Here is a 15,675-nt window from a genome sequence, read left to right on the forward strand (position 1 = left end):
CGTAAATTACTTCTGAAAGTGCCTTTCTGTCGGTAACTTTCCCAGATCCAAGCAATTTCATCACATTTTTTGCACCTTCTGCTACAGCATACTCTATCCTAAAATGATGCCGTAATTCTTCCATTCGGAGTTCAAGAGGGCTTATCACAGGTTTTGCTGCAAAGAGATATAAACAAACAATCTTCATTGAAGACCACACCCATGTTTAATTTCTTTAATATTAATCCCTCTCCCATATAAACAGAGAGGAGGGGAGGAAAAAAAAAAGAAAAAAAGTAGTGAGAGATGCAGATTTGGCAGTTTAAAGAAAAGGTTCAAGTATGACATAAAAGCAACAATGAAATTTTAAGCATCTGCTTTTGAAGGAAGAAATAATTGATCGGGGTCTCAATCCAATAAACAGGTCCTACTCCTTGAAGAGCTATAATCGCTAGAGGATGTGAGAAAAAGAATGCGTCTTCAGGGGAGTTAAGGGCCAAAAGCCAAATCTCCAAAACATCAGTCAGCTGGCAAGAAGGAGGTTTTGAGATTTCCACATTTCTGTACCACGCTCTGAGGATTTATCTTTCAACCTGCTCTGTAGCCAAGCAGATCCCTGATCGGTTTCTGATAATTCACGAAATCCCAGGGAATCTGGCTTCTGCCAGCACAGAGAATGTAAGAGGTCCCGTACACTGCCTTCCCCAAATGCTTTGGGTTAACCATTCTAATGTCCACTTCTTGCAGTGTTTAGATTTCCTGAACAGAATTAGAAAGTTTCCTGGATACACTCCTTTCTGTTTAAAGCTCTAAGAGCAGTAGGAACACAAAAAGGCATTTGAAAGCCCTTTCTAGCTTGAATACCTTTCTGTTTCTTTTAAACAAATGATATACATAATCCACGTGCTAAGATGGGAGTGTTAAAAAACAGCCAGAAGTGTCACAAGAGTAAAACAAAGAAAATCAACCTCCCCCCGCAAAACAGAACATGCACACACATACACACACACACACACACACAAGCAAGCTTTTCATTCCCTAGGATATACCCAGGCTCTGATTACAAGCATCATCATACAACTGCAATACTCAGAAACCCATATGAATAAACTTCAAGACTTAGAGATGTACCAATATGCCCACAATTTTATAGTACTCTCATGCTATTATAGCTCAGGCGTGATTTTGTTTTATTTAAAGATTTCCAAAGAAATGCAAGTTTAAAACTGCGTCTGAAATGCAGCGGGAGTATTTCAAGTCAGGTCGTTTTTAAAAACACTGATCGTTTTGTTGTTTTTAAAATAGTTGTTTACTACTCAATCTAGCCTGAATACTCATAAAACCAGCAAAAAATTCGCCTCCATCTGTGCTCCCATTAGTAATAATGAGGTCAATCTATTTAAGTATGACAAGCAGGCTTTGCATCTGCATCAGATTTTTTTTTTATAGGATAGTGAAAAGATTATACGCTTTAAAGAAAATTACTAGTCATTGTTAAGACAAAGCAAGCGTGCATGGAGGGAGAATGAAGACCGCAAAGCAAAAATGGACTGCATAAGGTATAAAAAAAGATGATGAAGAGAAACTGTATTTCTCTTCATTAAGCTTAAGGTATTTTGCTTCAAGTCAGATGTATTTGGCATCCTAACACACACGACGGTATGCCTAGTCTCTGATTATTTTTGGTTCATGCAAGCTTTGTCTAACATTCCTACTAGAAATTTATGATAACTCTGTGCATATGGGTACACCTCTACATGGCATTCTGACATTCATGATTGATATTTCCTTTCTACTCCATCACCATTATCAAAAGCCAATTCATTGGTCTGGACTGCCTGAAGAATCTGCATCCTTATAACTTCTATTTTTGTCTTGCTGTCCTGGAGCATCTGCTGAGCTGTGGCAAGAAGTTTTCGATCCTGTTAAAACAAACAAAATCAAAATCGTAAACTCTTAATGGAACAAAACACATTGAAAGCTTCAAAACACACACGCTATAGGAACAAGAACTACACCTATGCAGTTCATTCAGTATGGCAGATCAGTTCAACTAACCACATTAGGATATTAGGGGAAATTAAGTTAGGACAGAAGCATATGCTAGTTGATTAAAGACTCTCATGGAAACCGTACCTGTTCAAAGCTGAATAAACAAGGCACGATCTAGCAACATTACATGTGTAGATTAATGTTTTCTAAACTGATACTGAAGAAAGGACAAGATACTTAGTGCAAAATACCTCCACCCTGTGTAGAATGACTCAAATTTACTGTGAGTATGACGAGAACTCTCCTAACAGACAAATTTGCTGGACTAAGTCCACATAAAAGTCATCGTACTAATTCACTCGAGCTGATTTTCAATCTTGAAATGAGAAATATGAAGTTAGCTTACATAGCAGATTATAAGTAAGTCTGCAGTGTGTTTTTCTGAACAATCAAAGCTGAAGATTTTTTTTGCATTAAGTAATGCATAATATGCGAGGGTTACTTCATCAGCTATTTCATCAGCAACCTAAGCACAGTACTTTCCATCTAAATAAAGTAAGCCAACCCATTTTTGTTTTCAAAAGCAGTAACCCAAGAAGCAGTTTAGAAGAGACAATTTCTGAAGACGAACTTCCAAACTAACTGATAATACCATTTCATTGTCAGGAGCGCAGGCAGCCATCCACACGTTTCCCAGGGATACCATTTTTTGTCCTCCAGCTAGAGGAGATCTGATTTACAATGGATTATCAAATGGTTCTCGGATGTGGAGCTGTGCATGTGCTTCTATAGCTGCTGCATGGCTCGCTCTATATGTTCTGGGAATTACCAGATAACTTAAAGGTGATCTGACTTGCAGTAAGAACAAAAAAAGGGGTATAAGAAAAATTTAAGGCAGTCTGTTTGTCCTGTCTGTGCAGTGCCAATCAATCACAGTAATTAATAGTAGCCACTGTAGATGAGTATCACACTTGTTATAGCCCCGAGGGTATTCTGGTTAACTCATTTCGTAGCCACTCTATAACCTCATTAATAAGTTACTTTCCCATGGACGTGGTTTATACTTATATTTTTAATTTTATAATGAAGTTATTAATTATTTAAGAAGTTAAAGACATTCAATTCCTCCCCTTACCACAACCAAGACAAAGCACTGCAGTGTAATACAGAGCTAGAAATACTGGCACCACGAAGCATACGGCGAGAAAAATCAGTATGCTGAGAAGAGAGAAATTTACTTTCACAGAGTTCCTCTAAGATGCTGCACCGAATGCATTGCTCACTTGGATATTTTAATGCTGCCCTATGTTCTGCAGGGTAGATACAGCACGATATACACGTAAAATGCTTTGGCTGCATGGGGAGAAACTGTACCCCCTCCGCACACCATAGTCTCAGAACTCTTGGTTTAAGTTTTATATTAATCAACGTTTCAGAGAAATAGCACTAGTTTTCATATTGTAAGATTCCATGTTAGCTATCCAATTATTTAATGAGTACACTGAATTTCCTAAATAAATGCTTTCTCAAATACAACTGTCAACTTTTGAAATAACCACTGTCTACAGCGGAGCGTAGGATCCAAGCAGCAGATTACAAGCATCTCTAGAAGCCTGTATTAAACCTTATCCATGCATCATTCTGATGTATAAATATGCTGTAAGTGTTTCTTTGTCTGTATCTTCACTTTTATCTTATTTTTGATCTTGCTGCTCTTGATTGTCCCTCATATCCTCTTACTGCAATGGATTTGCTCGCTCAGGGGCAACATCAGCCCTTCGATGTATAGAATGGAGGTAATTCAGGATTATAGAGATATCCTCCTGTTTTCAAGACACAGAAAATCCCATCTTCAGAATCAAAATGGATATGTTATACTCAGCAGCTCTTTTAGGGTTGGAGGCTGAATACAAAGCATTTCAAGGCATCTCGCGAGTATAGAAGAGCAGGCAGTGCCTTGTAAAGCTGATCTGCAAAGCTGTCGTGGGATCTCGGAGGATCCACGCAAGTCCAAGACAAGATGATCAGTATCTCAAACACTGAAGTCCAAATAGGTTGAGCTGAACGCTACTGAAGCGAGCAGAGTAAGTGCAAAGGGAAAGCCCTCCCATGAGATGGTGGGTTTATTACTGTTAACAGACTGCTTTTTCATTTTTAAGAAACAAATTATGACCTCCCTCCATTAAATTTAGGTCTGACAATAATACAACAAATTTGAAATTAGATCATATAGCACCCTTGAATGAAGGTCACAAAAGAGTTTAACATGCTTTTATTAAATAAATAATAGTAGTCCTGGAACTACTTTTTAAAGAACTACTGGATTACCGGGGTTGGATTCAAACTAGGAATTTTCTGTCCCTTTCGCTCATCTCATCCAGACACTTGAGTTGTTTTAAGCTCTGCTTTTTAAGACGTAATCACCATGCTCAAGCCTACAGTTTAAACCTGCCAAATTAACTCACTACTGAGTATCGAGAACATGAGAGAATGAATACGCACCATTTCCATCCTGTCTGTTGAAGCAACTGGCAATGCTTTTGGGTTTTCCAGCTTGCTCTCCCCAGCCCAGCTACTATATACAGCCTAGCTCGTAGGCTGAGTTAAGAATTTACCAATTGCAAATACAAGATTCAATCATCAATTTTAATTACATGCCTCAATCCTAAAGCAAGCCAGAATTTATCCTTTCCACCTAGTCTGATCAAAGCCTGCTAACAATGTCTAATATTATAGCCTGAGTGTTTAGTTAAGTTTTTTTCAGGCTGCTGTAAGGTTACTTACTGAGGGTTTATTAGGAACGTAATTCATGCACGCCTTTTGATCCAGTGGGTCAGCTGATTATTATTTTTAAGTGTACCTGATGTTAAGTACATGGCCCCAGAGGATGTAGACTCCAGGGTTTCCAGGAGCTGAGGGACTGTGGTGCGTGGACGGCATTCCCAGACCCTTAGTCATAAGGTGCACTCCAGATATTTCTTCCATTTGCCCCAGGCTAGTAGGTTACAGGCCACTTTCAGATAAGGCTACCAAAGTACCAGCTGGTTCAACAGAAGTGGTGCCGGGACCAAATGAGCTTGATGGCACCTATGGTGCATCTAGGCTAAACTCATCTTTCTGGGAGTGAGCAGCATTCACTGTAATTTTTTCGAGGTCTATGAAAGTCATACAGTAGGCAGACACAAAGTACTCTGCCTCTCCACAGTCCCTAGCAGAAATTCACTCAGAAACATGAAGTTCCTTTCCAGCACTTTCCAATTAGTATAAATTATAAGGGGTAGCAACGCAATTCACAGATGTCTACTCTTCAAGTCAAACACTTCTTTTTAATGAGTTCACTGACCTACTAGGTGTTGGCTCAGTCAGTTAAGAACTTAAAACATTTCTATTTTATTTACTGTTGTCTGGATGCAGAAACATCTAACCAAGCTACTACGCACTGTTGGATCTACGCTTGTGTTCCCCCCTAGTTTGGAAATTTATCTCCTTAATGATTTAGTAAAAGTAAATGGAAAAAACAGGTAATAAGTAACTAATAGAGGGTGAAGGGGCAGGTAAGCAGAGGACACCCCACTGATTTTGTCTCATTTGAGAACTAGAACTCCCTTATACTCATAAAATGTGGTTTTGGTTTTTGGTGGTGGTAGTGGTTTTGGTGGTTGGATTTTTTTTTTTTTTTAATTTAAAAAGTTTGGCTTGTCTTTCAATTGAATTAAGGGATTCTTAGTGTCTGATGAATTTTATTACATAGCTAGGACTACGTGATAAGTCAAATGCATTTCGGGGTTAGCAAAGACCCCCTCCCACCCCCTTCCACTTAGAGAGCTTCTGGTGCTATCAAGAGAGTGAATGCAAGTGAGCAGATGTTTAAAATTCAGATCTAGAAATAACTGTGGCTTTATTTTTAATTTCAGTTTGATGCTATCAGATGCTACCTCTAGAATACGACAGTTGTGTAAAAGAAGTATTAGGTGTATTTTGTGTACATGTGTACTAAAGTAGATTATCACAACTCTATCAGAATACACATCTTATTAAAACAAATATTTGGTAGCAATTTTTTGACTGCCAACTAAAACTAGATGACCATTTCAGAAGCATACTTGGCAATGCTGCCTTTTGTGTAATTATCATGCACATTACAACTCTAAACTAATGGATTTTTTTTTTTTTTTAAATGGAGCTAGGAAAAGCATCAGACATCACTCAGTGTCATACCAAGCTTTGCTGCTAAGTGAATCACACACGATCAAAGATTACTAGATGTACTAAATTTAGTAAGCCGGATTTGTTATTTAGGTTGAACTGCATGTGGACAAATTGATAAAACAAATCACTTGAGTGGGTATCAAACCACAACAAAAAATGGTATAGAAATTTGTAGCAAATTTGACATAACTACTTAACAAAAACATACCCCAAACTAAACCCACTGAAATTGCATGCTATTTACACATTGTACATTCATAACCACACAAATATGAAAATGTACAATAATTTAATGTTCTTTAAGCATTGCAAAGCCTTACCTTTGAAGAGCCATTGGAGTACATCTGTATCATATTTTCTGCTCCCTGTTTCACCTTCAGTTCTATATCCAATTGCTTCTTTAAGGCCATTAATCTGTTGTTAGTAGGAAAACGAGGATCGCTATTTGGAGTATCAGGAGTCCTAGGACAATCTGGGAATTAAAGGTAAGATGTAACATGTGCAGAAAAAGAAAATAAAAAAAACCCTAACCCCCCAAACCCCCAAAAGCAAACCCCTCTCCCCAAAAAACCCCCAAGAAACTTTTCTATTCTATTGTTATAGGTTACACAAAGCTGGAACATCATACTTAAGCATTAGTACTAACCCTCCTGCTGTCCAGAGCTACTTTGCAACAGCACTGCAAATGCGCCTTAGCATGAAAAGCCTGGCAAAAGCCTATGACTCCTACACACGTCCTAATTCACATGAATCACTTCCGGGAGCGGGGAAATAGGCAGGTCTGCAGCTAGGTCTATTTTCGTTTCAAAGGGGATTTATTTCTTCTGGAATGTCTTGAGTCAATTAAAAATGCAGTTTTTCCATTAAGCTTTCTTACACTCCTGATTTTAAATCGAAGTGTTTTAAAAAAAGAAACTCAGACAATAATATTCAATATTAATGAGCATGGTCTAAATACAGATATTAAGTAGATCCTCATTGATTCTAGCGTGAACACTGCAGACACGGTTTATGTCAAAATTAAGAATAGATAAAATGAGCCTTTTCCTTGGTCATAAAGCTGAACGATTTTTGCTCTGGAATCCTAACAGAATCCTGGGATAACTGGATATATAGGCAGACAGGTTATTGAACAACTGTGATCTGTGGGAAGGATAACGCATTTTCGTTTGACAGTATTACTGTGTTTACTTTTCCACCTTGCTGGATTAATTTAATGGAATGCAAGTTAGTTTTACCAATTAAATTCTATAGTCAAACTCCTTAAGTTTTCTGTCTTCTTTCAGAAAAGTCTATTAATCACAGTTCGCATTTCAGTTCTGCAACATGAACTGTCAGCAAACTGAAAAGAAGTGGCCACTGGACTATTTCCTAGTACTTAACTATTTCCAGCATGACTGTCCTTTTAGCTAACTATCTTCCCTAACAGTCCCAATGGCTTCTCTTGCAAACTCTTTGTAAAAGAGGATAAATTACATCCACTGTAATAATGTTTTTTTTGTTCTTGATTTCTTCTACCCTAATGACTGAGAGAATACCTCCTCTATGGGCAGGTGACATTAATTGCTCTCCTAGAAGATAATGTTTACCCAAGACCAATAGTACAGTCTTTTTTTTTTCCAATTTTAATTAATTTTCCTTGAATTAAAACTAGGATGATGGATCAAGTTCCTGAAATCTTCAATTACTAGAAAATACAGGCATTGCACTAACGCACAAATTATTAAGTATGCGGTGTCATGGGGAGGAGATGTCTTATCTACCACTTCATATTTCTTCTGTAGGAGCTTCTGATAACTAGTTTTGGAGATTTAATGCATTTTACTTTTGAGTTTGCTGTGTAATTTCCTCCTAAATTGCAATTTTTGCTGAGGCTACATACAGATTTCATATAAGGAGGATTTTTAATTTCCTCTCCTGCTAAATTCACTCTTCAAGACTTACTGCATCCTCACTACTTAAAGGTAGTACAGAAAATACCAGATGTTTAAAAAAAAAAAAAAAAAATCTGTGTTATTCCTCATCTGTTTTGTCGTTCATCCTCTCCTCACTGTTCTGGCTTAGTTTCTCTGTGAAACTGCACTTGAACAGTTTTACCTTAAATCTGTTATTAATAAAACAAAGATTAACAACATGCTTTCCTCTCACTTATGTCTTCACATTCAACTAATCCTCACCTAATAATCTATTCAAAATTAGAAAAAACGTGAAACTTGAATGTCACAGTGTCAAGTCTCCTTGTAAAGCAGATTAATCCTATAAATGAGTATTTACCAACTTCAGATTTATGATACAGGCCTCCACCACTTAACCATCCCAGCCCTCTGATGATCCCTGGGAAGACTGTGGGGCTCCTGAAGTCTGTTTTCAGAGCTTTTAAAGATGCACACAAGCAATTTTCCTTTGCATTAAAACAACACTCAAGTTGCAAGTCAAGGGCTAATTAGAGATACGCCGGTTCAGGTTGCCCAGGCAGCTGTTATTATCTCCCTTTGAGTGTCTGCGCTGGGAAGGTGTAACCACACCACTTACCTGGGTCATCTCAAGAGTTGGTCTGCACTTGTGGACCTAAACTACCCCCTTACCATTTAATTTAAGTGGGTTTACTATATGCTTTGTTGACCAGCAGCAGCAAAGGAAACTCTTCTGCAGTATAGACTAATAGCTAGGAAGAAATCATTTTTTGCCTTCAGGCATAATAGCTGCTCACTAAACTCCCAAACATGGAACAATATAGTTTCTTAACAAAGATTTTTTTTTTTTTTTTTTTAAAAGAAAAACCAAAAATGCTTACCAACAACTTTTCAGAAATGGCTTCCAAGTGATTCCTTCTCCCCGACCCTATTACAATTCAGTAAGCAGCCTGAGGCAGCTTCTTATAGAAGAATTCAGATTAAAGTTTTAAATCAGCCAGACAAACTGGTCCTGTTATGGAAAGCGCTGACAACCTTAGCAGCAGCACTACCAGCTACATCTATATTAGCTGTTTCCCTCTCTGTAACGTCTACTGCGGTTGTAATCACTTTGGTACAGCTGGTTATCTCTGATCTACTTATGTAAAGCACTATACAGAGGGGCTCAAATCTTATCTGGAGACATTTAGTCATCTTCCTAATACAAATAAGTAATAAATTAATCCAGATAATCACAATCAATGGGATTTATGTATATGCTTAAAGTTAAACAAGAGTTAAGCACTCCTACCAAACTGGTATTTCACTCAATAGGTAAGTAGGGACTGGGGAAAAAAAAAGAGATTCTCCAGTTTGCCATGTTTGTTGGTCAGTATGGACAGTACAAGACTTGACATTTTGGATGCATTCGAGTCCAACTTTGCACAGAACAGCCAGAGCCTTGCTGGGGTATGGATTAGTGCCCCCAGGCATTTCCTTCTTGATCATGAGTATCAAGTGAAGCGACAGATGTATTTCAAGCAAACTTGACTTCACTTCAAATAACTAGTGTGTTATTTTTGTTGAACAACTATGAATGTTGTTGCTTAACACCATGAGTTCTGTGCGGCTTGTTAGCACACATCCAGGCTGCTGGAAGAGCTGCAGCACTGCTTCCCAGCACCTGCAGTGTCCTGTTGTCATGAAAATATACTCCTAAGACTTATAATAAGTTAACTGTGATGGTTTAACAGATTTTTTATTTTTAATGTCTGGATTGCATCAGGATAATGGCAATTTTCAGTCTGAAATGTTTATCTTAACCATAATCTTTGCTCTTTTGAAAACCTTTTCAGTTTGAGTCTTTGCATCGTGCTCACCAGCAAAAACTTCTTGCTTCTAAATTGCCTGTTACCAGTGCTCCTGCCTAAATTACATTTATTAGAGGATTGACACAGCTCTACTCTTCTGAGACTGCTGTTCATTCCTTTGGGGACTCATCCCCAGACGCTAGGTATGCTATTCCTTCAATAAGCTCAGTGTGAAATCTAAGATCCCATGTTACTTTCTGAATTTGGGTTCCCAGATGGTACTGCAGCATGCTGCTAAGCTATTCAATTAGCAGCAAGTGCCCTTTGGTAAACAGTTAATTTTAATCTTATTTGAGGATATTTAATTGCAGTTAGCTTCATCAGTGTCATACCCAACAGAAATACCCATGATGCATGTTCAGGCATTGCTGGAGGGGGGAAGGAAGAGGCATCATCAGGCTTTTCTCAGGGAGTCAGATGGTTGCATCGGCACGTGAACCAAGCCATCAGTAAGTCCAAGGTAGCGGTGGACATTCTGCACTCGGAGAACACCCAGCGCTGACCTCCTGGAAGCTTCTGAAGTTCAACTGAATTTCAATTCAGTAGCGGCTAATTTTAACTACTAAACAAGTGACAGGAGATTGTTTCAAACGGCTTCAGTAATGTTATTCAACATTAAGGTTCCCAAAAGTTACCATGAAATTCCTATGGATATGAGCCTTGCAGGTGGGAGTCTACTGTCTAAAAAGTCACTGCCTCTACCGATTTGGTTGCTACCAGTTTCCAATAACTGGTCTTATACAGACACCTTGCTGTCTGACAGATTAACCTAGTCATTTGTAGGGACAAAGAGATCCCCAAACCAGTTTCTCTCTCACTCCTCTGTCAGCTAGCCACGTTCTTAAACAGAATAGTTCATTTTCTTTGTGACCCCTGGAACAAAATTTGATGTAAAGTGGATAGCTTAGAAGTTAGGAGAATGGAAGAAGAGGCATAGAATCACAGAATGTTTTGGGTTGGAAGGGACCCCTAGAGGTCATCTAGTCCAACCCCTCTGCAGGAAGCAGAGACACCTTTAACCAGCTCAGGTTGCTCAGAGCCCCATCCAACCTGGCCTTGAATGTTCCCAGGGATGGGGCCTCCACCTCTCTGGGCAACCCGTTCCAGTGTTTCACCACCCTCATTGTAAAGAATTTCTTCCTTATATCTAGTCTGAACTTGTCTTTTTGTTTTCATGTTCTCCATGGTGGGGAGATGATGGGATCATCTCCTCAATTCCCTCAAAGGTTCTTCTATCATCTTGCCTCCCTATCCACCTTTACTTCAGCCCTACGGAACAGATTAATTTCCCAATTTATATATATCCTACGTATCAACTATATGCCTAATTAAATCAGTGACTTGCTGTAGGTAAGCTATTTCAATCTTGCACCTCACTGAGTCATCTTAAAAACACAATCTCTGCTGCTACTTTTTAGACACATGAAAAGAATATCAATTTAATCTGTGCTACGGCGTAGAAGTAAGTTTTTAAGATACAAAATTTCTTCATCTCTAAGACTGAAGTAATCATTCCCCCGTTGCACATTAAAATAGATCAGATTTTCAGTAGTTATGGTCACTAGGCTTGTCCTACTCATTTTGCATTGCTGCAGTCTGCTTCGCTTTTAAGTGCTGACCTACAAATTTTACAAATCCACATCCTAGTATGACTAATCCACTGCACGATAAGGGCAGACCTGGGTACAAAGTCCCACTTCTAAAACAAATCTAGATTCCCTGGCAACCCCGTAACGTAAAGTAAACCTATGTTATGCTAAAAGTTGTTTCTAAATCATACAACCATTGCCAGATCTGTCCTCACGTTCAAGTAATACAGCTTTTTGGCAAACTGCACTTTTTGGTTAAGGTTTATTACCAATTCTTCAAATAGTTGTGAAAATAACTTCCGATGGCAGTGGGACATGAAAGCTTTCAGCTCTAGGCAAACCACCATCAAAACAACTTGCTTTAAATGGAAGGTTATTGAAACACATTTTTCTACAGTAGATTCATTAACACTACATTTAATGGTTTTTAACATGTTTCGGTTACACTGTGCTGATTACAAAGAAGTTACACTACAAATTAGTGGCTCGTTAAAAAAGTACGGGGAAGTTATTGCTTGATACCATAAGCAATAGTGAGAGTCACAACAGCTTGCATGGCACTTTTCAGCTCTAAATCTGGAGCACTTTACAAATACATGTTCACACCCACTTTGCAGATACAGGAACAAGAAAAGATGAAATGACTTTTCCAAGTTACCACAACGACCTTTCAACCAGGCAACAGAAACAGGCCAAAATCTTCAGAGGTCAGGCCTGACAGGTCAAAGGGATCATCATCTTGCAGGCAGCGACCCTCTCAGTATTACTTTGCAATGAATCTCAATCCTGACTTTGCTACTTAGAACCTGCAAAAACCTACATGATATACTCTAGAAGACAGTGAAAAACATAGGACCACCCCCCAAAAATATTAAGGTACATAAAGAGAACGCAGACCTTGACTCCCACAGCTCTTCAACCCCCTTATTTTCAGCATTCATGCTCTGCACAGTCTAAAAAATTCCCACGAATTTCCTTCTCTCTTTTAAATAATTTGTCACTAACTGACCAGAAGAAGGTCAAACACAAGCTGAAGTGAAAAGCTGTGACTTAGAATGAAGCTAACCACTAGAAACAATGCACTTATTCAGGGAGCTCCCATATGCATCAGTAAATGGTTATTAAATTCACCAATCCTGAGCAAAAGCAAGAAATCCCAAACTAAGATACCCGTGACCTCCCCACAGAGGTATCTTCTGTCAGCTGGCAGCGATCTTTAGGGCTATGTATTTGCTGAATATAATATATATACACACACAAAACCATCCACACAGTTGGTGCGCCCCAAGTTTTATATTACCATCCTTATTTTGCAAAGGCCAAGCTCACAAATACCTTAAGTCAAACCTAACATTTCAGTATTAAAAACCAGAGTATCACCTAGATGACTTGCACCCATTAGACTTAAGAGAGACAGAATGTTTAGTAGCAGTGCTCCCCCTCCATGAATTAGTGACCATGAACGAGGAAGGACACAGGCAATTAAATTACAAGGCAAACAGTATAAAAAACTCCTTTCAATTTTGGAGGGTGGGTGCTTGTAGATCTTTGATCTAAAAAGAGATATTAAAAGAATTAAAGATTACTTTTTTTTTCAGAGGATACGCAATATAGTCTATTAAAATGGGTCTTATGTAGGAATGCCCGATGTGATATTAAACAGAGAATATAAAGATCTCAACAGAATTAGTTAAGTTTTTTCTTGCGTATTTCCATAATTAAGTCAGACTGTAAAAGCTATCTACCAATAACACTTTGAAGGGAATGAAAGTTAAAAACCTAGTACTAAGAAGTTTAGCACGCATCAAAAGCAGGCAGAAGCACATAAGTTTATCAACTTTGATTTTTTTAACCCTTGAACACAAGGCGAGATGAGCCTGGCTGCTAACAGTTACCCATAAAAGCAATGGGCACTGCTGGCCTTTTCAGAAGTGCACTAAGGATCTGAACAACCTGATCTTTGTACCCAAACCATGTCTTTCGAGATGCTTTCTTCGGCTCTACTGCATTTCATGAGTCACGCACGAGGACAATATTGCTCATTAACTCATTGTGATAAGAGTTTTAAAACGCTATACCAGGAGGGAGCATTCCAACAAGAGCATTCTGTGCTCATCCATTTTTCAATTCTGCTGCTAGATAAACTTCATAAATTTATATGTCCTCATAGACTTTTATATTCAGTCTATACACAGTTTGTACACAATTTTCTTCCTGTTCCGCTCCTCCCCTTCGCTTTAGAAGCCACGCTACTGTCAACACTGAAGCAGATTTTCATAAACCTTAGTTGATAGGGAACAGAATGCTTCATGCCTACTAAAAACCCAATGGCTATCTATGAGGCGTAAATTATTGTATTCATTCCCATGTCACGCTGCAGCAACTGCTTTGCCTGACTAGTTCCAGTTGTCCCCTGTTGTATCTCGCAAAGATCAAAAGCAAAAAAATGCAGAGAATACAGTGCAGGCCCCCATAGACACTTCACAACACTTTTGCAGCATGTCACAGGGCCAGGTAGTGTGAACTGATGACATCACCTGCCAGTATTTTCCTAAATTCTCACTGTAACCAACTTTTCTTCACAAGGATGATGGGGTCTTTTATTCTACTGCCCGAGCTTCTTAAGGCTTGTGCATGTTTATTAACTTTTTGCTGAGAAGAGCCTGCTCAATGTGAAATCACCAGGCTGGCAATATCTCCCCGGTCATTCCACAAAGCTGAAAAAAGGCTGTTTACTTTCACAACATTCCATCTTGAAATACCAAGCCTGGTATTTTAAAAAAATACATTCAAAATTAGTATTGACTCACTGCTATGCCACAGAAAACATTAATTAAAACCATTAATTACAACCATTCTATGAGAACTATTTCAAATTGTCCTTAAAATTGGAGTTTTGTTGTGGAAAAGCCTGAAGACCTAACAAATCGTTGCCACAATAAGATAAACGGCATAACAGTAAAACAGTTTTTAAAACTTAAATTTAAGTTTTTTTAAAAAAAAACCACCCCACCCAAAAAGCTTTTAAGTACAAATGTTAGAATTTCTCCTCCCCCCCCGAATAAAAAGGTGTATTAACGCTGATGCCTACAGCATAAATCAGAGAAAGTCACTGGAATTTGCATTTATGCAGTGAAAAGCTATTAGGAAATATTAGAGTGATTGAGAAAATATTTTAATATAGTAATAACTGAAAGTGAAGAACTGTTACACTTTAAATTACCCTTTAGAGAATCATCAAATAGTCTGCGAAATACAGTGCTCCCAAGAAAACAATTTAAAACTCAAAAGGGACTGGACACTTATTTGTGAATCAAAACAAATAGGCATACATAAGTAACAAACTCACTAGCTACACATTTGCTCATTCCCAGAGCAATTTTTTCCAAGTTAAATGGGATATAAACTTATCTAAGCTAAAAGGAAAAACTGATTTCACAGTAATGTACGGTACCTGCAACGTCTTCTGGATCCGTTACAACAATGTGTGCATTTAACTCCTGTAACTTATGATGCAAGTCTTCTAACTTCTTATTCGATTTTTTCAAAATGTTGTCCACATATGCCAAGTTCTTTTTATCCGTTGTGACCTTCCTGAGGTTCTCCGCTCCCTCCTTGATTTTAAGTTCCTTCCTTATTTCCCGCTTGATTTGGTCCTTTATTTCATCCAGCTTCTGCTGTACCATTGTATCTGAAAAGTCCAACTTTTGGCCGGTGCTCACAGTTTCAGAGGCTGGAAGACTTTTGGCATCCCCCTAGAAAGAAAAGCAGGAATATAACTACCAGGGAACACTGTTTCTTGACAACGCAGGCTGCATGCTTAAAAACAACTCAGTTTTAGGCCTCTCCGTGTTGAACATGCACTTTGTAAGACCATTTACTAACCACGGGTCTACACTCATGTTGCCCTAAAGCAACAATCTCACAAGACATTACATGTTAAGTGGAGTTACATTTTACAAACAGATTTATTTTAAATTTAGTGACATCTTTACTGTGCCTATTTTTAACACCAAGAGATTTAAATACTTCTGGATTTGTCATGGCTGCTTGCCTGGCAGTTATATGCCCCAGAGCTAATGACTCACATTTGTAATTTTCTAGATTTAATTGTGTGTTTTAATAGACCAAATGGATATAGGA

At 38.3% G+C, this 15,675-nt stretch overlaps 1 protein-coding gene across 5 annotated transcripts in view; it reads right to left on the bottom strand.

Annotated features, from left to right (window-relative positions):
* PKN2 (protein kinase N2) overlaps positions 1-15,286 on the bottom strand; it is a 34,761-nt gene extending 19,475 nt beyond the window's left edge. For 3 of the 5 annotated variants that reach the window (XR_004841492.1, XR_004841491.1, XM_009635079.2), the window contains exons 1-4: positions 14,987-15,286; positions 6,501-6,652; positions 1,784-1,901; positions 11-156 (exon numbers count right to left, since the gene is read on the bottom strand). Coding sequence is in view for 3 of the 5 variants with exons in the window: in XM_009635079.2 (XP_009633374.1) it covers positions 11-156; positions 1,784-1,901; positions 6,501-6,652; positions 14,987-15,218 (648 nt within the window). In the remaining 2 variants the exon portion in view is untranslated. Of the gene's footprint in view, positions 1-10; positions 157-1,783; positions 1,902-6,500; positions 6,653-8,974; positions 10,230-10,275; positions 10,419-14,986 lie in introns of those variants that run through there. The other 2 variants (XM_035890639.1, XM_035890640.1) reach the window with 2 other exon arrangements.
* Positions 15,287-15,675: the final 389 nt, after the last annotated feature.

This window comes from Egretta garzetta, unplaced genomic scaffold, assembly GCF_000687185.1.
Source record: "Egretta garzetta isolate BGI_Z169 unplaced genomic scaffold, ASM68718v1 scaffold43, whole genome shotgun sequence".
Taxonomy (NCBI): Eukaryota; Metazoa; Chordata; class Aves; order Pelecaniformes; family Ardeidae; genus Egretta; species Egretta garzetta.